Raw genomic sequence first — 25,586 nt, forward strand, 5'->3', positions numbered from 1 at the left:
CACAATTGGGGAAAAAAATAAATAAATGAGAGATAGGATTCTAGATAACAAGTAGTGTGGGTAATGGTAGAGAAAGAGAATTTTTCCCTAAAGACAGCAAGAAGAGTGTGCAGAAATGCAGGTTACTGAAGAGGAGGAGTGATAGTTAATTGTAGCTAGGGGAAGAGCTGAGAAAGCAATGCAAGTAGTGACAGATTATTTACAGCCGTGACTGACAGGTGGAGAAGTCTGGATTAGTATTCAGAAAGTGAGGGTCTGAAGAAGTTTCTGCTTAAGACCTTAAAAAAAATAAAAATTATGGTGGTATTTTGGGAGATTAATTAGGCAACCTTGGAAATCAGTATGTTTTCACAGGTATTATGCTCATTAACATGGGCTACAGAAATAAATTTAAGAAAAGATTTGGAGTGGCATTCTATTTTTGTGTAGCATAGTGTAATTAGTAAAAGTAAAAGTAAAATAAATGTCACAGTTTATCAGTTTTAGCCTTGACCTATCAAATATATTGCATAATCTTTGCTCTGTCATCCCTTGAGGAGCTTATCTTTAAAAACAAATATTAAACTTTACTCTCCACTTTCTTTTCCTTTTTTTTTTCCCAATATTTATCTGATTACTGTTCATCTGAAACAAAGTGTTCAAAGTAACATCTGCTCTGTCCTAAAGCCAAGCTTTTGTTCTAACTGATGTTAGCCATCTGGGCCATCCTGAACATGCCATATAAATGAAACAGAAGCGGTCGGAGTGACCATCACATCTCCTAGCAAGCTGCCCTTGCAAAAGCATAGCCCATGCCTTTGACTTCCCAGAGGGGCATATTTTTTGGTGAAAATGATGATGAACTAGAATATAGAGTTCTCCTAAGCTCTGTGGTGTCAACTTTTTGCATGGTCAGAATAAAGCAGAGGATGTCAGGGATGGCAGCTGAATAATTTAGTAACCATGGATGATTTGGTTATTGAGTTTAGTCTCACTAACAGTCACAAAATGAAATTAATAAACACCACAGTGCTCATGGTGCTACCAAGGTCCGCTGTACCACCATGCCTGAATTATGCAGCTCTACAGTGGAGCCCCAAGATGTGAGAGGTCATCTACTCCTATTGTCTTGTCTTTGAATTCTGATGTTGTTGTTGTTATGTGCCGTCGAGTCGGACCTGACTCATAGCAACCTATCCTGGGTTTCCAAGGCACTATCACTATGGAAGTAGATTGCCCCATCTTCCTTCTGAGGAGTGGGTGGTGGGTTTGAACAGCCAGCCTCTGGTTAGCATTCAAGTGCCTTAGGCACTATGCTACCAGAGATCCTTCTGTTTTCTAAAATCAGTATATATGCTATCCAAGGATTTAAACTGAATGCTGACCCTTAATTCTGATAGTTACTGGAAATTTGACTTCTAACCACTCCTTGGAAGGAAGATAGGGCAATCTATTTCTGTAGAGATACTGCCTCAGAAACCCAAGGAGGGGTTGCTATGAGTCGGGATTGACTCGAGGGCAAGGAATTTGGTTTTTGTTTTTTCCAAATATGTCCCGGATATGTTCATACGAATCTGGATATTAAAATTGAACTCACTATCAACTATAGGCAGTCCCTGGGTTACAGATGAAATCCATTCCTAAAAGTGTCTTTAGTGCAAGAAAAGGCTCGAAGCTTTTTTCAATGATTTAAAAGTTGCACTTGCATCAAGTGAAGGTGATTGTGATGAAGAATTTCTTCCAAGGAGGGTTTGGTTCAGTTATTTCCAAGTTAGGGATAATTTGCGTAACATTACAGGGCAAATAGGAGTTTTCCACCAGTCAGATCTTTTGTAACCTGAGAACTGCCTGTACCAGAAACTTGTTTCTCTTTGTTCTCCATTTTAGACAGTTACAATACTGCTCCCCAAATGGCCAAAACTAGAAATTTCCAAGCTATTTAATCCCTCTGTTCTCTCTTTAAATGCCTTCAGCTATCCATTAGGTCTTTTAGTTTCTAACTCTCCCTTTCTTATAGTTTATAATTCCTTTTACTTTCCATGGTCATACTCTTTGTTTCTACCCTTATAAGCTTCATAAGTAGAAAGATCCTGTTTGAATCCCAACCCTGCTATTCCCTAGCTGTGTAAGTTGGAATATTTGCATCGAAGAGTCTATTTCCTCATCTATAACAAAAAGACAGATCTCTCACTTACAGAGTAGAAGACTACATGAGATATTCTAGATAAAACTCAACACAGTACATAACTCATAGCAGATTTTCAGCAAAGGTTAACCCATTCTCTTCGTCATATCGTACTCAACTCCACCACTTACTAAACAAGACTTTGGAAAAGTTTTTAACCTTCCTGTGCCTCAGCTTCCTCAACTATAAAAAGTTTAAGTAGGCATAATACCTCATTTCAAAAAGTTGTTCTGAATTTAGGTAATTTAATACATTTAACATATGTCTGGAATAGAACATTGTTGATGCATACTAAGTACTCAATATGTTATCTGATATAAATAGTAATTTTTATCATCATCATCATCATCCCTATGTCTCCAAACCTCTACCCTAATATACCATCTTTTAACCAATTACTAGAATCTACATAAAATATAAATATAATACCCTTTTTTGCTCCCAACTTTTCAGTGGTTCTCCCACTCATTGGAGCTCCTTTTCTGGGGTAGTATAGTGCCTAAGGCATTTGACTGCAAACAAGAAGCCTGGCAGTTCAAACCCACTCCTCAGAAGTGGCGGTTCAGCCACTCCTCAGAAGGAAGCTTGGGTAATCTACTTCTGTAGTGATCCCACCTCAGAAACCCAAGGAGGGGTCGCTATGAGTTGAATCTGACTCAATGGCAGTGAGTTTGGTTTGGGGTTTTCTTTTTATGACCTTGTCTGACCTATGCCTTATTTCCACTGCTTGCCATAAGCTACCTACATTGAGACCAAGGAAAAATCTTTAATTTGACTCACCCATCTACTAACCAAACTAACAAAAAAAAAGATATGTTTTTTTATATCTCCATTAATTACCTTCATCTCAGTCTAACATATTCCAATATATCCCTTAGAATTCACCTTAGTAACTTGTTCATTTATGTAACCTTCTGTACCTCTCCAAGCAGAATTATATGCCTCTAACTCAATTACTGTAATCTTGTCCTTTTATCTCTGATGCCCAGGATTAAATAGTTACTTAATTAATATACATTTAATAAAATAATGATTTGGGTATTAAATGACATAATCATATAATTTAATATTGTCCTCTGTTTATGCTAGTGCTTAAGACATTTGACTGCTAACCAGAAGGCTGGTGGTTCAAACCCACTTGGCACTCCTCAGAAGTAAGATTGGGCAATATACTTCCATAGTGATACTGCCTCAGAAACTCAAGGAGGTGTCGCTATGTCAAATCAACTCAACGGCAGTGAGTTTGGTTTTTTTTTTGGTTAGCTTTATGCTATGAATTTCCGATATATATGTGTTGAAAAATGTTCACATTTATTAGGAAAATGCATTTATTTTGGCATGTTTATAATTACTTACTAAGCCCTCCTTAGGAAAAGCAGAACATTTGCAAAGTTCATGGATAGTTCAAAGCCTGAGGCTGTGAAATGGTGACATTAGTTGAATCACACGCAATGTATCAGTAACTTTGGCATTGGCCTAAGTTAAAGCAGGAGCTCTAACAAATTGAGACTTAGAGTCAGTTTAAACTGAGAAATGGGGTGGAATGTTTAAGTATCAAAGTTCAAATTCCAATCCACTATATACTAGCTGCTCTGGTAGCATAGTGCCTAAGGCACTTGACTGCTAACCAGAAGGCTGGCAGTTCAAACCCACCAGCCACTCATTGGAAGGAAAATGGGGCAATCTACTTCCGTAGTGATACTGCCTCGGAAACCCAAGGAGGGGTCGCTATGAGTCAGGTCCGACTCAACGGCACGTAACAACAACAACAACATATACTAGCTATATAATCTTGAATAAGTTTCCTAACCTTTCAGAAGCTGTTTCCCTATAAAATGGAACTAATAGTGATATCCCTATAACAGGATTATTGGGAACATTGAATGAGGTAATGTGAGTAAAATTTTAAACTATCCCCTTAAGTTTTCTTAGGCTCTACCAAACATTCAGATCTGCAAAACTACCATAGGCCACACAAAGCATCACTTGTCTCACAAAGATGTAGGACAGGATCCACATTTCATTTGTAGCATCAGGCACTTCTCATCCAATAGGAGTTCTTCTAGCAAGTCATGCATCACAACTTAGTTGCAAGAAGATGAGTTCCACATCAGGTGGATGTAGGAGCTATGCTGACTTAAAAGCCTCTTGTTCCACAAGGGTCGATAACTTTTGAAATGATCCTATAGGCGCAGCTTTCAAGTCCCCACAATGAATAAGCCTTGCTACATGAGTTGTCACACTTAGAGAAGCCCACAGTTTTAGCTGCCTACCAGGTGTCAATAGTCTCCCCAGTACAAATGCAGTTTATCCAAAGGGGACATTTGTACCATAAGGAATATGACCTAGTAACATGTTGCTATTCCAACTTTTATCAGGTTACCAGTTTAACTGTAACTTTAGGCAGTTAATCAATGGTCAAATTCTCTACAAAAGACAAAGAGATATTAATTTTTGCCCACATCTTGACTATGAACAAGGAGCTCTGGTAGAAAAGGGTTAATGCATGTGGCTGCTAACTAAAAGGTCAGCAGTTTGAACCCACAGACTATGAACTCAATAATTATTAGAGAGAAGATATGTGTATACTATGTATGTGAAAATAATTTTGTGAAGAATAAAAAATGTATTTAAGAGGAAATGAAATATGGAGAATGTTGCAAAGATGGAGTTATAGAGGCCATCACTTGATCATTAGTTTGCCTGATTTTCATGGATAAACTTATGTTTAAGAATAAAAGCTTGTCCGTTAGAAAGTTTTGCTCCATAGTTAGTGTTCTACCTAATGCATAATTAATACTCAATACATGAAATTTGAGCAGAAATGGGATTTTGGTCCTCTCTATTGTTACCGGGAAAACAGAACTGAGTCACATAGATGGTCCTCTGACTGCTGTTATCAGATGATTTTACTTCCCATACCTATCAACTCAGACAAATTGGCTTTGATGCTTTGAGCTCTAATTTTCTCCTAGGAATGCAATCATAGTATACATGCTAGTAGGATAAAGAAGATTGAATCTGAATTGTTACATTAAAAGGAACCTGCTTCTCTCTGTGGTTGATTACCACAGTTAAATATAGTACCTGAATGAAGAATTATCAGTGCATTCTCCCATTAGACCAGATGGCTCTTCCATGGCAACAGGCTGCCTCTGTTTCATAAACGTGCATTTTTGGTTATTGAGAACAAGCAGGAGTTCAACTAAGAACCAACATAAATCCATCTGATTCCAGGAAACTCCTCAAAGTGCATACCCCCTTAGTGACTGGTGAATATAATCTTCATCTTTGTACACAGACATTACAATTAAGAACCTAACTTCTCTCTAACTCAAGAAGGAATAGATAGATAATAAGAGTTGAATGTGAATACTGATAAAATATATGTTAGAGATATATTCAGAAGATATCTGTAATTGTAGATGTAAATAGATTTATAATTTAATACTTATATCTAATTGGGATAATCATTTGCATACTCTATTGAAATATGAATTTTAAAAGTTGATGTATGTTAATAACAATATATCTGTTACAGATGAATTTTCAAAATAATATTAAAAATATTATTATATAAATATTAAATTACTTTTTCTTTTTCAAAGCAATATTGTATTAATTGAACCAGGCATGTTTATTTAAATCACTAAACACAATGAAAATCAACATATGTTCATAGTTCTTGGTTTCTCATTTTCTAAATTAAAACAAATCTGGAATGGGTAAAATGAACAATATGGTAAACTTAGTTTCAGCTAATTTTGCTTAATCCCTTTATTTTCTATTTCCTGTGAATGGTTTAACAACCTTCACAAAATAGGAGAAATGCAAATATTAGTTTTGAATCTAACTGCTTTTTCACACCATAAAGGTTGATATATTTTCAGTGAAATTGCTATTACATCTCCAAGTAGAAATAAAAACGTCCAAGCTGATTTCACTCTTGAGTATAGAAGACAAAGTTCATAACTGCCTGTGAATCTATGACAAGAATATCAATGATCTTTTGCAGCTTTTGCCAGCAAGAGAAGCTGCCTTTGACCTTCCAGTCCTGTGTGATTACCAAAGAGTGCCAGGTATCCGAGTGGTCAGAATGGAGCCCATGCTCAAAAATATGCTATGATACAGCATCACCGAAAGGCACTCGTGTAAGGACACGCACCATCAGGCAGTTTCCTATTGGTAGTGAAAAGGAGTGCCCGGAACTTGAAGAAACAGAACCCTGTATGTCCCAGGGAGATGGCATCACACCCTGTGCCACGTGAGTAAATAACGAGGAGACTACATGCAGTCTCTGCCATAGCATCTGCCTGAGTTGCATGTTCCTCCAGTTGTCGGATTTCAGCTGAACTGTGTTGTGAAAGAGTGATTTTTGTGCATTCCAAGTAGAAAAATGAAATACTGCTTTATAAATGCTATCATAAAAGAAATACTGGTTATACAAAGAAAAATGTCTTTCTTTAACAAACTAAATTTCAAAATCTCCATGAAGGCTAGATTTGTAGTAGAAATTTTGTTTATATATTTTCTAACAGTTTATATATTTTCAAAAAAAAAATTTCAAATGGACCAAATATGTATTTGTTGCAACAATTCAACTTTGCCATTGTAGCTATAGACAATATGTAAACAAATTAGTGTGGCTATGTTCCAATAACATTTTATTTACAAAAAGAGGTGATAGGGTAGATTGGACCATTGGGTCATAGTTTGTCCACCTCTATTCTAGAATGTAAAAGAAACTTGCAAAATACAGGTTTTTATTGCTCACTGTGCAAGTTTTATTGCAATTCAGTACTGAACATAACAAATCCTATTACTGACTAGAGTAAAATACTACTTCAAAATAATGAGACTGTAAGGATTTGAAAACAAGAATTATATTTATTAATCTAATTTTGTTCTTTTTTTGGGTCACTAGAGCCTTGCACACAATAAGTACACAATAAATGTTCAGATGAAGTAAGACTAGTTCTGAATTATTTTGCAATGTAACAAAATCCTTTTTGCCCTTGAAAAATATCAATTCCAAGACTGTACCGTGAATTCTCATGGCAATAAAAATTATTTCAGCTTTGTCTGAGTATAGGTTATCAAGTCACTTAGAAGATCCTAGTTTCACAATAAATATGCATTAGCGTTTTTGAGAGCTTCCCTGGGATTCTACAAACATTTAAAGAATATGTGTACAGTTCACGAACCAGAGAGCAGAAAAATCAACACTATAATTATAACAAACAATAATAGCAATAACAATAACAAATACAATGATAATTTATCTGAGCTCTTCAGTTCAACAGTGTTTTGGAAGAACCCGTTCTCCCCAATGTTATACCAAAAGCCAAACTCATTGCCATTGAGTCAATTCTGACTCAAAGTGACCCCCATGGGTTTCCAAGGTTGTAAATCTTTTTGGAACAGACTGCTTTATCTTTCTTCCACAGAGCAGCTGGTAGGTTCTAACTATCAACCTTTTGGTTACATCCAAATGTCTTAACCACTACACCACAAGAGCGTCTTTCCTGATGTTAGAAGTAACTGGAAATCCTATAGAGGATTTTCTTCCTAACATCTCTTCCTGTCCATTGACTTTTGTGTTCTTCACGTAATCAGCTTGAAAAGTTCCCAGGATTTCCAAAGTGTTTTCTCTCCTATGGGATTCTTCTATTTTTCTCTCATGCTATATACGTTATTACATTTTCTCTCATATGTTCAGACACCATTAACAAAATAAATATCCCTGAATATCTGTGCCCCCTCTCTTTTTTTTCCTTGAGAGGGTAACATTTTTCTTAGAATATGTAACTAATACATTTATTGCTGAAAATATATTCTTCTCACAGGACTCCTTAGGATGACCTAGATTGGGATTTCATTCTATTAAAGATGTATATATAACATTATCAGATATTTAGTTTAACTCCACTAACTAATAATTCCTTTGGTTTTTCTTTCTTTCCCCCACCCCAAATATTAATCATCCATGTTTCTTAGAAATGAGCTGGGTTCTACACTTCCTTTATAATAATCAAGTGTCAATAGTGTTGTTCTTTAATGACCCAGTCCTGCAACTCTGTTAAGCCATGAATCCCCACTTATAAAAATGAAAAATGGGCATGAAGGTCAGCTTTAGTGTTATGAAACTTTGCAGTTGAAAGGATGAAGCATCTAGATCAGACATCTGAGGGCCCGTTTAACCTTTTTGTCTAATTGAGATGAACATTAGCACATCCGTTTGTACGGATGTTGGCTGTTAATCTGATTACCAAGGAAGCATCTAGGTTAAAGTGACACAAAGTGCTATGTGAGCCATTTTCTTTATGCTTTTAGACTATCCACTTTCCTTCACAAGGAGAAATTCCATCATGTTCTATCTTCAGTAGCATCGAGAAATTGTTCCCTGGCTATCTCCTTAAAGCATGTTTTGGGTTGACAATCCTATGACATTTCTTTTACGTCATAATCTTGATTGGAGCTTGAATTTAGAACCACAGATGTCTTTCCTGTGCTCCACTGATTAGAAACGTCAGCTCTTTGCAGTGCTTATCAGGGATGCTCCATCTATGGAAAAAACATTCTTGGCAATAAAAAGAAAACTCTGAATTGTTCTGTTTTATATTTTTAATCCTGACACACAGTTATCATTTTGATTCAATATTAAGAACCAGTGTTTATACATTTTATCAGAACAAATGTTTGTGTTTATCACTTATAATGTTTTCCATTCTTAAATTCAATCCTCCTTTGTTTATTAGCATCAAGAAAGGGCAAGCCTGAGTTCAGCTTAATTGAACATAAAAATTTTATGTTTTCAGCATTATGGTCTCTTTTCATAAAATATTAATAAATAACTTACAGCAGTTCCAATTGAAACAGGATCACCCTAAATTTAACCCCTTTTAAATAGAGCATTACAAAGGGTGAAAGATGGATTGAAACTGCATCTTTACCAGAGATGTAAGCTAAGATTGATTAGAGGAAAAAAATGTTTCTTAGATAAATTTTCTAAAGAAAAAATGAGGAGAGTAGTTTTATTCAATAAAACAAAATATGGTTACTGGAGTTTCCTTTATTTAGGTATGACTGGAGAACTACTGAATGGACCGAGTGCCGTGTGGACCCTTTGCTCAGTCAGCAGGATAAGAGGCGTGGAAACCAGACAGCGCTTTGTGGAGGAGGGGTGCAGACCCGAGAAGTATACTGTGTGCAGGCCAATGAAAACCTCCTCTCGCATTTAAACACTCACAAAGACAAAGAAGGTAAACTTCATTTTCCGATCAAGGACTCACTCATAGAGATCAGACATGTAATCACATTGGAGCCATACGTTAATTAGAGGTGTTAAGAGCCTTTTTTCTGCTGATGTTGTTACTGGTGTCCACTGCGGTGAAGAGTAATCCAAATCAGTGTTGTAAGAAAACTTAATACAACTCCATTTTCAGTCAGTTCTGATTTACTGGCAAGTCTCTCTTTAAATTTTCTAACTTAAATGCCTTGTTGGCTCAAGCTCTAAGTTAAAATTTAGCTGGAATAATTAATTATAAAAAAGAATGAAAATTCATCTTTTAAGTATACACATAAAATGGAAAATATAGTCTAACTTTTTTTTCCTTTATATAACAAATATATTTGTAAACAACATCTTATTTTGTTGTTTATAATTTAGTAAGAAAAATAATTATGGTAGTCAGTGAAAATTTTAGGTGTAATACATATAGAATAAACACAGAGGAAAATTATAGTAAAAGGCATTAATACTTATTGTGTATTAAATCATCCTAATTTTGACTCTTAAATTAGGCAAAATTGAAGCAAAAAATTAAGTCAATATCCAACTTCCTATTAACAGTGTCCAAAAAGTCAGGTGAAAAGCCCAAAGGCATTGCTTTTTTTTTTTAAAGAAAATCCTTTGCTAGTTTGTCAGACATATATTAGAATTTTTTTTTTTTTAATCTCAGTTTGGGGACCATATGCAATAAGTATACAAAAGGATAAATGAATTCAAAATGGCCAAGACTTCAGTCCTTTAAGAGTACATAATTATGTATTAATATTACTCTGAAATTCTTACTGTTATTGGATAAAGTTTATATTGACTTGGTAGCTCCTACGTTTACATGAACATGAATATGAATAGCTGAAGGAAAGGAGAATGCCTGTCACTAATCTGTTAGACAGATATTGACTGGATATCTGAAACAACAGAATTCCCAAAATTGTGCAAGTTAGTGGGAACAGAAAGATCAATAAAAATTTAATGTTGTTAAAGAGCTCACGTTCATCTTGAGGTCAGATTAACAAACTGATAGTTATAATACAATGGTAGCGTAGTGCCTAAGGCACTTCACTGCTAACCAGAAGGCTGGGGGTTCAAACCCACCAACCACTCCTCGGAAGGAAGATGGGGCAATCTACTTCCGTAGTGATATTGCCTCGGTAACCCAAGGACGGATCGCTATGAGTTGGGTCCAACTCGACGGCACATAACAACAACAACATGCATTACAAATGCGATTTGGAATGACTGTTTTGGGATCTTACAAAGAGAACTCTTTATAGAAAGTTGGCACTTGAATTGAGTGATGAAGCATAGACAAATGGGTCAGGAATGCAAGAAGGAGTTTGTTATTTGCAGATAATATATCAAGGCACAGTACTAAAGAATTGAGAAGCAAAAAAGACAGATTTCACCAAAAAAGATAGCATGTTGTACTTTGGAAGTTGTTAATGGAATGTTGTTGTTGTTGTTATGTGCTGTCAAGTCAGACCCAACTCATAGCGACCCCTCCTGGGGTTTCCAAGGTAGTATCACTACAGAAGTAGATTGCCCAACTGTGGTTGGAGAGGGAGAGAATAAGAATAAAGACAATAGTAGATACTAGCAGATAAAAGATCAAAAGAGAGAATTTAGAGAAGGAATCTGAGTAAGAATTATCTGAGAAGGGAAAGAAATTGGTATTGTAAAAACCAAGAAAAGAAAGAGCCCTTCTTTCACCCAAAAAAAGAACCATAGCACCACTGACCAGTCATGTATAGAGGTCTTAGAAGATAAGCACTGAAAATAAGCACTTAAGTATTGCATTTGCAACTTCCAAAATTTAATTGTTCTATATCCACTGACTTTACACAGTATGTCAACTCATTTAGGAATATATCCTAAGGATGCATTTTACTACTAATGTATCTTGAGGTTGCAAGGAAGTTGCATAAAACATGTAATGTTAGTACATTAATATTTTCCTAGCTGCTTTATTGGCTGCATTTTTTAACACTGTTTGGTAGATTTATTATAGCATTTCTTTCAGAGTAGTATAATTTCATTGCTAGAGGTAGATCAGGTTTTAGTTTCTGAATGTCAGTACTGCCCTGTAGCTTATTACTTTCAAAGGATCCTTCAGAATTCTGAATTGTACCTCGACATTTTTTAAATCACTTTTTCATAGAGTCCCCCACCTCTACCAAATGACTACAGATCACCAAAAATAAAAGTCACAGAAAGAAAGGTATACAAAAAGAATATCATTATTAAGATGTATTAGACTAAAGTAAATGCCAACATAAAGGTCAGTAGATAAAAGAGTAATTAATTCACCTCAAATTAGTATTTATCATTGTAAATATGTCAAATGAATAACTTACTGATATTTATTCTTTCATGTCAAGTACCAAGAATACTAATAAGCCTTTTATAGTCTTTGTAGACAACTGATTCTCTCTAAAAGTTGTATATTTTGTCCTTTGAACTTAGTCTTTGTGAACTTCTCCCCAGGAGCATTTAACATTTCCCAGTAGGAAACTTACCAAGCACACCAGCATGCCCCGGATGACACCTAATGGCTATAAAGTGTGAATAGAGAACAATTAAACTGAGGGCTGTGAGGATTGTTTACAATTTGTCTTTCTTCAAAAATAGGAAAGAATAAACGTTTTCCTTATTGAAACAAAACAGCTGCTCAACAACTAATAAGTGACTAATTTCAAAAACCCTGTCTCTGTAGCTGTGACAACCCAATCTAAGACTAACTCTTATGTAACTTAATTTAAAGAAAAAGGGTACATTTTCCTTTTTTGCAGATCCATACTATTTGTTCTTTGGGTGAATTGTTTTTACATGTAACCCAGATGTTAAAACTATCTTAACACAAAATACCATAACCCAAAAAATGAACTTCTTAGTGCAGAAATACTGGAAGCAAGTGAAACGAAATTCATATGGACTTTATTATATTGGCACATTGTACTACACTGATGACTGGTAATGACCACTTTAGCCCAAGGATACCAAAGGAAAAAAAAAAAAAACTCACTACTGTTGAGTCAGACTCTTAGCGACCCCTCCTTGGGTTTCTGAGGCAGTATCTCTACAGAAGTAGATTGCCCAGTCTTCCTTCCGAAGAGTGGCTGGTGGGTTTGAACCACCAGCCTTCTGGTTAGCAGTCAAATGCCTTAGGCATTACACTAGCAGAACTCCCTAGCCCACAGATAGGGCCACATAAATCAATTGGTTGCTGGTGCATTCACTACCATTAACTGACTCTCACCACATTGGGCAAGAAAATTTTCCTTCTTGGAGCTGATTTATTTAATTTCCAGAAAGTCAAAATGCATAGTATTATTCACAATGTATGTTGTTGTTGTTGTTGTTGTTATGTGCCGTCGAGTCGGCCCCGACTCATAGCGACCCCTCCTTGGGTTTCCAAGGCAGTATCACTACGGAAGTAGGATTGCCCAACCTTCCTTCCGAGGAGTGGCTGGTGGGTTTGAACCTCCAGCCGTCTGGTTAGCAGGCAAGTGACTTAGCCACTATGCTACCAGAGCTCCATTCACAATGTATAGTGTATAATATTTGATATTTGGCATGCAGTATTAGTTAAATTATCAGAATGTAGATTTAGTTGGTGATCAGAACTTATAGACAGTTGGAAAAATATCTCTACTTTGATTATGGAGAGTATTTACATTTTATTCAAGTACAGCTCCTGACTATAGCTACCCTTCCAATCCCGACAGTGTTTCCCCCACAGTATACAGGTAAGAAAAATTTCCACTGTCATGTCTTTGGAAGAAAGGCTCTACAAACTCTATATTGACAAGGATTAGTAATAAAACCCTTGACAATTTTTGTTCAACCAGCTTATCAGAATTTCAGTCAGCTGTGAAGAATGTCTGGCTTATGCTGGGGTAAAATCTACCCTTATCAGAATATGACAGGAAGAAGCCTTGCCCATGGGAGGAGATCTGTATATGTCCTATAAAACTGATTAAAGCATTACTGATCATTGGATGCATGAACATGAATTGATTTTTAAAGTGCTCAAAATGAAATTAAAGTAGATTTTTGCTATAGTAACTCAAGAAATTCTTTCATTTGATACTGACTAAGAATATTTTTTAATGAGGGAAACTAAAAGTGTTAGTTAAACAGCACAATGAAGTTTACAGTGCATATTACAGGAAATAGAAACAAAAACGTATCTCTGAATAAAACATAGAAATACACATTAAAACCTAGAATCTGGGGTAAAAAAGAAAGAAAACTTGTATAATGAATGAACGTGTATAACGACATAGAATGAGATATACCAGCAGAAACGTTTGGCAGATCAGTGGAAAGATGGACAGATGGGAGGACACTTGAAAAGTAGGCAGACAGACAGAAAAACAAATAGAGATCTAGTGTTTCTTTATGTTCTAAATGAAATAAAGTCAAATAGTAACACTGCTCCTAAATGGCCTGAAAATTAATACGTTGTAGTCTTTTACCTACAGTTTCCATAAACTAATTCACTTTTATCAAAGTCAAATGAAAACTTGAAAGGCATTGCTTATGGTGCTATTTCCCTGTTATTTCAGAAAGTAAATATCAGAGTACATCGAAGTCTAGTGCTGCACCTTTTCTATCCATCACTTTTGAAATAACAGGTAGGTAATAATATTCTACATGAAATTTCAGTCAGAAGTGCATCACAGAGAATCTGGGGCCGAAAGAGATTTTCCATATATTCCCTGGTACAACCCTTACCTATTTAAGAAAGACAGTTGTTTACTTTTATTTTCTGTTTTGTTAGAAATATGCCAAAGCTTCCCCATGAAATATAAATAATTTCTTGGGTTTTTCTTTTCTTTCTATAATATTTTTGCTAGATGCAAATTATAAACAGAAATATTTTTAAGTTTGCCAATTTTTTAGAATTTCACTAGGCTATCATAGATATATTGAACAAACAGGTATACCAAGTTTGATTATGAACTCCTTTGCTGAAATAAATAAGGGTACATATAAGCACTTTTAGTGATTTATCGTATTTCCAAAGCCACCACTTTGTGCTCAGCTAGTTTTAGTGTGGTAAATGCCAAAGGAACAAACTCACACAATATCTATATTTTGGAAACTTATAGTCTACACTGATGCAGTGGTATGTAAACACCAATGTGATATAATTGTAAAATAATTAAAATAGGAAATCTCGAGATGAATCAGATTTGTCTTGAAGATCTGTTCTCTGGATGTTGTGTGTGGGAGAGAGAGTTGTTTTCTTTAGAATCTTTCTGTGATCAATGGGTTACAAAATGGAAAGATGCTAAGAAGTTCCAGCTAATAAAAATTCACATGCTGGGAATCAGATTAAGGTAGTTAGTGGTCTACCCCAAAAGTAAGTTAGAATGTTTATGCAAGAGCTTACTGATAAGATGTCAGAAAGTAGTCAACCAAAAAGACAAAGGAAAATGTGAGGCAGCTTGGAAGTCAAAATATGTAAACATAAAAATGGTGGTTAGCATAATACCTTTGACTAAAAAACATTTAATTTCTTGTTTGATATGGTTACTGAATCTCTGAAAAATAGTATAATTTAAAAAAAAATTATCTGAAAGTTATCTTTGGAACGTTTCAAAAATATTTCCTTTGTAAACATTCTCTGTACATCTACACCTCACTTATCAACATGGAAAGGGCTATAGCATCGATGTATGACTAGAGAAACTACCACACCTATACAGTTGAGATGATAAGGAAGCAGATCAGCCTCAGGCCCAAACCTGTCTTAAGAATTCCAACCACGGGCCTGTATTCATACTAGTTTTATATTCCAATTTCTACTTACTTGAATCAAAAAGTGACTTAGCTGAGAAATTTAATGTAAGAAATAATACTGGATCATTGATACCACCATGTTGCCTAGAATACTCACAAGATAAATGACAATGGAAAAAGAATGATTACTTAGAGAAAATAATAAAATTAATTGTATATATCAGTGTCTCCACAAAGTCATTGATAGTATGGTGATAAAATATGTTATTAAAAACTTATTCAGAACTAATAAGAATAAAACATACTGGATAACAAGATTATGAAAGAAAAATAAATACTAATAGGCGGAAACATTGAAGTATCTTCAATGACATGAAGTCTAATGGAGTATCTGTAAATACCTACACTTAAGTCCCAAATACTCCACCATAAAAGAAAATCATAGTAGTAGCAAAATAAGAGTAATAGCAATGATTATAGTGGTGGTAGTCTTGGTGATGATGATGATAATGACAATGATGACAATGACAATGACGACTGCATTTATTAAGAACTGTGTTATTTGATTATTATGTGGGCAAAGAACACTGGGAATCAATGACTTAATGTTAAATTGTTATACAATTGTTCTCCCAGTGTGCTCTTATACACATCAATCATAGATTGATTGAAGAAGTGTTATAAATTTAGACCTCCCACCTGATGATATTCAACAAGTATTTTAACAGCAACTGGCTTTTGAAGATAAGAGTATTTAAAAAGGCAGACTCGACCTGTCATAAAGGAGCTGATAGTAAGATAATTTTGGTTGGTATGTGCTGTGGAGTTGCATCTGACTCATAGCAACCCCTCCTTGGGTTTCTGAGGTGGTATCACTATGGAAGTAAATTGCCCCATCTTCCTTCGAGGAGTAGCTGGTGGGTTTGAACCGCCAGCCTTCTGGTTAGCATCAAGTGCCTTAGGCACTATGCTACAAGAGCTCCCAGCATGATGATAGACTTGTATTTACAGTTTTGTTTACTGAGGATTCAGAACTGACCCTTTACAAGGTTGACATGGAGAGACTTCTGAAGACATGTCAGTTTGAAGCTCTCCCATTAAGCTTAGAGTAAACTACACCATGGTCCATCTTTAATTTAAAAAAAAAAAAAAAAATTTACCCTTAATCATCAGATGCATTTTTTCTTTAAAGTACATAGTCTCAAAATATAATTTAAGAATCATTTGAATGCTTTAAGGAGCTCTGGTGATGTACTGTGTAAGGCATTTGGCTGCTAATCAGAAAGTCAGTGGTTCAAACCCACCAGCTGGTCCACAGGAGGAAGATGAGGCAATCTACTTTTGTAAAGATTTACAGCCTTAGAAACCCAATGGGGGTCACTATGAGTTGGAATCAACTCAGTGTCACTGGGTTTGATCTGGTTTGGGTTTGAATGCTTTAAGAAAATGCAGAAATTCTTGGGCATTATTAACGAGTTTCTTACTCTGTAGTTCTAGAATGGGGACAGGAATCTCTGTCTCTTATAAGTATCATCATTAATTATAATTAGGGGTTGGTTTTGCTATAACACTAATGAGGATCCTTTCCAAGACCCTTTCCAAAGCCTTGGTGAGTCGAAAGGTGGTGGGAGTTGGGGCGGGGTGGGGGGGTCTCCAGGTTCTTTGGGTTTCAAAGATTATGCAATTTAGGAAACTATTGTGGTTAAAAAATAAATGTAAAATTCTAATACAAATAACTAAGGTCTCTCCCAGGGCCTCAGAAGGGCATGTGCACATGAAGGATTCTGAAGGTTAAATTTCCTTGGCTTCTCAATAATTCTGCCCCTAATTCTAATATACATTTTTTTTGGCTTCTATCAAGGCATCACTACCGAAAGAATCACTACTTTAAGATGGGAAAAAAAAAAAAAAAACGGACATACATGTCTTGAAAAATCCTGTTTCCCGTGGTTCTGGGAAGATTGGAGGGGCTGTTGAAATTCACTGTATGTCTTTGAGAGTAAAGTTGAATTTACAGTTCCAATACTGGTCTTATCTACACTACTAAGCACTAATTTTAGGTCTTTGAGCTATAGGACTCTTTACACTAACACTTTGCTAACATTTAAACTAGGAAGCAGAGGTGGGGCATCTTACATTTTTTCAGATATTGCTTCATCTTCTTTCATACCTGAAACCCAAGATGGAGAGTGCCCATAGCTGTTAGTACAGGACCTTCCATTAATGAAAGAAAGATGGTGGATAAAATATCACATAACCTGCCACTATTGAGTGACTGTAGTACATGTGCTTTTTCGAACTCTTAAGCATTTATTTCATCGAATCTGTTGTAGATGGATGATACCACTGGGATGAATTCTGAAATGAGCACTCAGGGATATGCACTAGTGAAAGAATAGCTTTTTTTTTTTTTTTTTTTACTTTTTTTTTTGAGACACACTCCTGCTATCTAAGGATGTAAAAGAAATGGTTTGTGGCTGGCTGTTCCCTGGCTTACTGATGATTACTCAGTAGGGAGTAGCTACTCTCTCTAGTGTTAACAGAAGAGTACAAACTACATTGTGGAACTCATTAATATTTATTCCTTCTAAAAGCAATGGGCAATAAAAAGGGAATAAACCAGGGAGAATAGCAATAGGAAAAGGAAGCCGTGACAACAAATTTATCTTGGAAAGGTTTCACCATTTATTGTACACAAAAATACACTCCAAATAAAAGGATCCATATTTTTATAATATTAGTCTGTAATCCACTAACAATGCCTCTTACTGGGTGAAATAGTTTAAGAAAAAAATTGCATACTCCACACAATTCAAGAGTCAAAGTGGTAATCCTTATTCTCATAATTATATGCATTTGATGTACCACCTTACAATTTCACATTTTCTGTATTCAATAAGGGAGCTCTGGTGGTGTAAAGCTGCATGTCCTCAATGTCAGGGTCTTGCTGTGTCTATGGACAAGAGCTCTCTCTAGTTTATTTATTACCTAAGACCAGTAACATCTTTGTTCCTTTACTCTTGCTGCACCTCTGTTTTATACTATGAAATGTCATCCTCTATTGTTCCCACTAAGGAGCCCCAGTAGTGCAGTGGTTAAGAGCTTGACTGCTAACCAAAAGGTCAGCAGTGAGAAAGATGTGGAAATCTGCTTCTGTAAAGATTTACAGGCTTAAATAGCCAATGGGCAGGTCTATTTTGTCCTGAAAGGTTGCTGTGAGTCAGAATTAACTTGATGGCAGTGAAATTTATTTTTTGTTTGTTTATTGTTCCAACTAGTCAAACATCTCCTCCTCTCTTAGTCTTTTCATACTGTAAGAGCTTATTGATCTTCCTTCATCCATTGTCAATAACTCTATCATACTCTATTACACAATTTAAGATTTGATTATGTACAATTTTATATTTGTTTCAAAAATATTTATGGCAACTTCCCAAAAATGTAAACTTCTGAGAGAGGGCATTTTTTTTTTTTTTTTCCTAAAAAAAAAAAAACTTCTTTAGTATAACCATGGTTCTTAGCCAAGGCCTGAGTATATGTGCTAATTTTGTCATTTAGAAATAAAGTAAGATAAAGAAAGTCCTTCAGTAAGAAGACGTTGACTTTCTGAGTGTTATAATTTATAGTGATCCATTTCAAATTAACCTATCTGACTCCCTAATTTAATTCTCTTCCTCTTTTTTTTTCCATTCCTCTGAATATGCTTAATGAGGTAAGATACATAAGCACTACCTAGCACAATACTTCAGACTTACTGTTTTCTTAAATTAATATCAATTGCTTTCCTCCACATTGTGTTTATTTTTCTGGCTATCTTGAGAAAAAAGGGGGAAGGGGTATTCAGATAACAATTTCATTGCAAATCTTGTGCATGTAATAAAGGCATTATTGTATGCTGCTTTGCTAATTGTGATATGTAATAGTGGATGTGTTATAGATGAAATTACTTTACAATGTACCCTGAAATTTTACTGTGTGCTTACATTATACGTAAAATTCCTCCTTTCTTGCCAGCAATGGAAGAGGTAGACCTTTTTCAAAGCTGTCATTGTACAATTGTAGAGTAAAAAGAAATACAAGATAATTTCACTTCCATAGTTATGTTAAATGGAATAATTATAGCTTCGTTTACTTTGTGATTGAATCACTGGGACATTTAAGCACTCTTCATTTCCAAAGATTCTGAAGAAAATGGTTTCAGTAATTCTGGTTTTGTTTTTGTGTGTGTGGGGGGGTGGGGGTTCACTATGGAAAGAACACTTTCACCATTGCTCAACTTGGGAATGCTACACTGGGCCATTTGTCCCTTACATCACACAGGATTTCTCAGATTTCTCAGCATTTGCCCAGAAGACCTTACCATTTGTTGTTTAAATAGTAGTAATAAGAATGATGATGATTAGGTGCAGAGAAAAGAATGTTACAAACATGATGACATGTTTTACATGTCCTCAAGTAGATTTGGTTGGAAATTCTTGGATCAATTAATCCCTTTCTCCATTAAAGAATTTCCAGAAGTACTTTGAAAATGAAAAGTCATGATTTTCACCAAGAAAGCTGCTGATTTATTTCTCATTTTCTTTCAAGAATCCATATCAAAGGGGTAAGTAAAATAACTAACATGGTATGGTAGATAGAGTTTTCTCCTCATAGATGACTGAATTGATCATTGGAAATCATTTTCCCAGACATACTGAGATAATAAGTGACAGAGCATGGATTCAAAGCCATTTCTTTGCCTCCTAAGGCTAAACTCCATCCAAGAACACTTTCTTGCCCAGTGCATTTTCCTCAGAGTAAATACATTGGGTCTGTTGTTGTCTTTGACTTTATCAAAGTCATCAGTAGTAAATACATTATATTATATTGTCTTATGATATCTCTGTTGCAGTGCAAGCAAGAATATAAAAGTGGCACAGTTATTTCCTATTTGTAATGAAAAGTGAAGAAAGACTAGGCCTAGTTTAGGCACTTTTTAGGAGCCAATTAAATTATGAAGTTTATTCCCCGAGATGATTCTATAAGGTCAATATGGAATCTTGTCCATGGTTATTTGAATCAGTAATTAGTTGAACCCTTATAAAATCGCTACATGTTTATGTCAAGAACAGTTGATTAGTGGCAATTTCATATGATTCAACTGAATAGTCACCTTTGATGTATTGTATCAAGTCATTTGATGTGAACTACTCTCCATCTGAGCTTTCCACAGCTATTCTCTATGAATTGTAGTCACTGTTTCAGTATGAACAATATGCATTTGTGCTGTATACAGTGTGGTTTAGTTAAGGCAATGATTGTCTTTCGTAATAATATGTAGATTTTCCTACATATTATTATTAGATGTTATTTATGGGAAGAGAACTCATATTGATGGCTGGAGAGTGATTTGAATTCATTAAGCAGCATTTACTCCATACACGGTTTAATAAAAGAAATTTCCTGCATTCAGTGATGTGATTAACCTTGTTGTACATAAATACATTTAATAAAGGGAGATATAGTGATTTTAAGGATAAGTATATAAGGTATGCAAGATAAAGGGCAAAGACTAGTAGAAAGAAAATATCAAACCAATAATGAAGGTAATAAACCAAACCAAAAAACAAACTCACTGCCCTCGAGTTGGGTCCGACTCATTGCGACGCTTCTTTGGGCTTCAGAGGCAGTATCACTACAGAAGTAGATTGCCCAACCTTCCTTCCTAGGAGCGTCTGGTGGATTTGAACCACCACCCTTCTGGTTAGCAGTCAAATGCCTAGGCACTATGCCACCAGAGCTCCTGAAGGTGATAAAGATGATGTAAAAAAAAAAAAAAAAAGATAATGTAAAAAATGTATGCATAAGATCCTGTTAATTTTTTGATGTATGACCACAGTCTTTGGCTCTAAGGTTATTACCAATGCAGAGAGGAACACATTAATTAGGAAACCCATAGTGTCCATGAGGCATAGAAACATGTTGTAAGACAGGAGCACAATTTCTGGTTCTCGGACCAAAATGAAAATTTATCAGTGGACCTTCATAAAGAGGACACTGTGTAGCCACACTGAATTACAACCTCATTAGCATTTTTACAATAACACCATAATGAGTTTTAAAAGGAAACTTTCAATTTAAACCACTTTCTTCCATATATGATACTAGCATAAATATGAAAGTGTAACTCAGCAAGGGCAAATCAAGGGGAGTTAATGTGATATGGTGCAGATTTATAGGTCTCTGCTAACCTGGATAACCCAAGGATAGAGTTAAGAATAGCTAAATGAATGGATGTACAGCTATTCCCTCAGGCAATCTCCTGAGAGCTTTGATAGATATTGAGAGGCAGTGAGTTCCCTTATATCCCTTGACACAAGGATCTGGAGTACAGCTATTCTGGTTGCTACTTAGGTACAGTTAAATGCAGAGACACATTTTCAAACCACCATATAGGTGAGGATAGAATTAGCATCCTCAAATGAAAACCAAAAGACTTGAAAAAGACACAAGCTTGATTAACGCCTTTTCTCACCTTGACAGGGGGTTATTCTAATGGGAAAAGAAAAGATTGATCTAAGCATAAAAAAGGGGAAATCAAAAGTTCTTAAATCCATTCCATTTCTCATAACCCACAGCAAAAATCTAAAACACGTGTAAGAGACATCAGCTCCAACAATAACACTATCTTTTAGTAGAAACAATTTAACTTTTTGATATCTTCATCCAGATAAATGGTTGCAAAGTACAAATCTATGAAACTAATTAAGTTAACTTGAAGTAATAATGATGAGGAGGATGAAGAGATGATAGAAAATATTGACACTGTGCTTACTATTGGTAAGACCGTGCTAAGCATTTTGCATATCTTTGTTTGTTATCACTCACTACAAGCCTATGCAATAAATACTATAATATTGAGACACAGAGATGTTAAATAATTCTCCAAAGGCATATAACCCATAAAGATCATACCAGAAGGGTAAATAGAAAAAAGCTGACTCTTGAGCCCATGTTCTTAACCCCTACATCATGGGGCATACACTTACTAATTATACAGCAATGTGATGTTGTTAAATATCTACCCCCCCAAAAAAAGCATTGATTTTAGAATATTTGCCTTTTTTTTTAGTAGTATTTAAATCTCAGAGCCAGTGGTCTATTAAGATTACTCCTATTTATGATAATAAAACTGTGTACAGAGTACAGTACTCTATGTAATAAAACATGCATATTTGTGTTTCCTAGCATAGTGGCTAAGGCACTTGACTGCTAACCAGAAGGCTGGCGGTTCAAACCCACCAGCCACTCCTCGGAAGGAAGGTTGGGCATTCCTACTTCCGTAGTGATACTGCCTCGGATACCCAAGGAGGGGTCGCTATGTGTCAGGGCCGACTCGATGGCACATAACAACAACAACAACATACTAGGGAGGCATTTGTTTATTCATTAAGCCAATGCATCTTGAGTGCCTTCTGTGTTGCAGAGACTGTCCTAAATGTTGAAAATAGAGACGTGAACAAGACAGAGAAGATTCTTACTGTCATATAGCCTTTATTTTCATGGAGTAAGACAGACTATAGGAAAATACACAAGAAAATAAATAAACAAGAAAATATAAGAAACATTAAACTACAGCAGTAAGTGCTATATAGAGAATTAAAATAATATGATGTGAGAGAGAATGACTGAGTGGCTACGTTAGATATATCATTAGGGTTTTGTTTACCAAACCAAACTCACTGCCATCGAGTTGATTTGACTCATAGTGACCCCCCCTTGAGTTTCACAGGTAGTATCTCTACGGAAGTAGATCACCCAATCTTCCTTCCAAGGAGTGGCTGGTGGATTTGAACCGCCAGACTTCTGGTTACCAGTAAAATGCCTTAGGCACTATGCCACCAGAGCTCCTAACTATACATGTTCAACCAAAGTTCTTTGAACAACAGACTTATATATCTAATTTTCTACTTAACATCTCTGGTCATATAACTAAAATGTTCTTATCTCTCTTGTACATAACCCTCTTGTAATAGCAGAATAAATTAAAAAAATTAAATACCATTAGTATGTGTCTGAATAGTATAAGCACCACACTCTGTTGAACAGATTTGTTAAAATAAATCTCTTAAATCTTCTTAGGGGGGAGGGGCATTTAGGGTAGACAGAATAGTAAGTGCTCAATAAATATTTATTGAGCTCTGGTACCATAGCGCCTAAGGCACTTGACTGCTAACCAGAAGGAAGGTTGGGCAATCTACTTCCATAGATTGGGTGACCCCTCGGAAACCCAAGGAGGGGTCGCTATGAGTCAGGTCCGACTTGATGGCACATAACAACAACAACAACATGAATAAATGGACTCAGAGTTAAACCCCAAAAGTTGATAAATATGATTGCCAACAAATCTTTACACTGGCATTTTTTTTTTCCTCTGGTAGCCAAAGAGATGAAAGGTCTAAAACATGCATATTTAGAAATATATCACAAAACCTGGCAAGTAAATATTAAAATTGTCAGAAAAGCAAACACAATGTTAGGCTTCTGCTTCCAGCTATAATGGAGTGGCTGGAACCTTTCCAATAAAGCCAACTATAAAACTGAACAAAATATATGAAACAATTATTTTTAGGCATTGAACAATAAGCAACAGAAGACTGCTCACAATTGTGAGGTGAACTTCACAGTCACCTTACCGTCTACTGGGAGCTCTCTCCTGCCACAGAGCAGGGATGTGAAGAGAAGCACAGCATCAGGTCTTACTGAGCTAAAACAAACAAAACCTGTTGTCATCGAGTCGATTCTGACTCATAATGACCCTACAGGACAGAGAACAACTGATCCATAAGGTTTCCTGGGCTTATATGGAAGCATGGTCCCCCACAGAGCTGCCAGGGGGTTCGAACCACTGACTTTTCACTTAGCAACTGAGTGCTTAGCCACTGTGCCACCAGAATTTCTTCTTTGCTAAGCTAAGAAGTCAGAAATCTAAGTTCTGGGCTATGGAAGTGTCTTGAAATTTCAAGGCAGGATACAGAGAAGAGGGATCCGTATGGGTGGGCGGAGTATAGACAGTCCAGGTGTCTATGTGGGAATAATTTTGAATCCTTTATCCAGGGCTGGTCTGCACACATTCTGCATGTTTCTGTGATGTCTAAAAAAGATCCTTAACTGTAAGACTGAGAGTTAAACTGTAATAGTATAGGTAGTTCAGTGCTGGGAGTTCCAGCCGTGTTAGTGTAGAGAATGGCTGAGCACCTTAAGCTCCAGAAAGACCATGTCATAGGAGTAAGGAGACATCCTCACAACCAAGTTCAAACCTGAAACAGACCAGTAATCTAAGGCAAGTGAAACCAAACCTTTAAGGATCAAGAGGATCTGTCAATAATTTAACATAAACAGAACAAAATGTAATGTCCTATAAAGTAAGATGACATAATCCAAATGCTCTACAACAATTCATTCACAATGTCCAGCATAAAACCAAACCAAACGCACTGCCATCGAGTTGGGTCTGACTCATAGCAAACCCTCCTTGGGTTTCCAAGGTGATAACACTATGGAAGTAGAGTGCCCAACCTTCCTTCCATGGAGTGGCTGGTGGGTTTGAACTGCCAGACTTCTGGTTGGTAGTCAGATGCCTTAAGCATGACGCCACCAGACCTCCCAAGTCCAGCACAGGATAATAATACATTACTACATGTGCAAAAAGAATAAAGTGACTCAATATGAAAAAAAATAGACAGTAGGAATATCTATGGTAATTCAGTTATTAGAATTAGCAAACTAGAATTTTAAGGAGTTACTATATATATTTTCAAGGACTTAAAGAAATATTGTTTTAAGGAGTAAATAAGTGACAATTATGAGGAGAAGAAATAGACAAAAATACAGAAATTGAAGAACTGTAAAATGTAAAAATCTGCAATGAAAAGTTCAATGAATACACTTAATTGGAGATTGCAAATGAAAGGCTTAGTGATTTTGAGCACTATAGGCTCAAAATGGTCAGCCCAGGGTTACAGGTAAGGAGAAACAACTCAGGGACGCCCAAAGTAGCAAGCGGGAAGAGCAGGAAAAAGGGGATTAAAAGCCAGGAAGCCAGAGAGAAGAGCAGTCAGCCGAAGGGATTAGGTGAGGAGAGGCAACTCAGGCCCACCCAGAGTAGCAGGCCGGAAGAGCAAGAGAAAGGGGATAAAAGCCAGGAACCCGGGCAGAAGTGCAGTCAGCCCCAGGGTTACAGGTGAGGATAGACAACTCAGTGACGCCCAAAGTAGCCAGTGGGAAGAGCAGGAGAAAGGGAATTAAAAGCCAGGAAGCCAGAGAGAAGAGCAATCAGCCAAAGGGATTAGTTGAGGAGAGGAAATGCAGGCCCGCCCAAAGCAGCAGGACCGAAGAGCAGGAGAT

At 36.1% G+C, this 25,586-nt stretch overlaps 1 protein-coding gene across 1 annotated transcript in view; it reads left to right on the top strand.

Annotated features, from left to right (window-relative positions):
* Positions 1 to 25,586, top strand: part of THSD7A (thrombospondin type 1 domain containing 7A) — a 639,499-nt gene that overhangs the window by 356,080 nt on the left and 257,833 nt on the right. The window contains exons 3-4 of the mRNA XM_042781429.1: positions 6,180 to 6,428; positions 9,245 to 9,426. Of these exons, the coding sequence (XP_042637363.1) occupies positions 6,180 to 6,428; positions 9,245 to 9,426 (431 nt within the window). The remainder of the gene's footprint in view (positions 1 to 6,179; positions 6,429 to 9,244; positions 9,427 to 25,586) is intronic.

Source organism: Orycteropus afer, unplaced genomic scaffold, assembly GCF_000298275.1.
Source record: "Orycteropus afer afer isolate SDZICR_OR568_19922 unplaced genomic scaffold, OryAfe1.0 scaffold00119, whole genome shotgun sequence".
Taxonomy (NCBI): Eukaryota; Metazoa; Chordata; class Mammalia; order Tubulidentata; family Orycteropodidae; genus Orycteropus; species Orycteropus afer.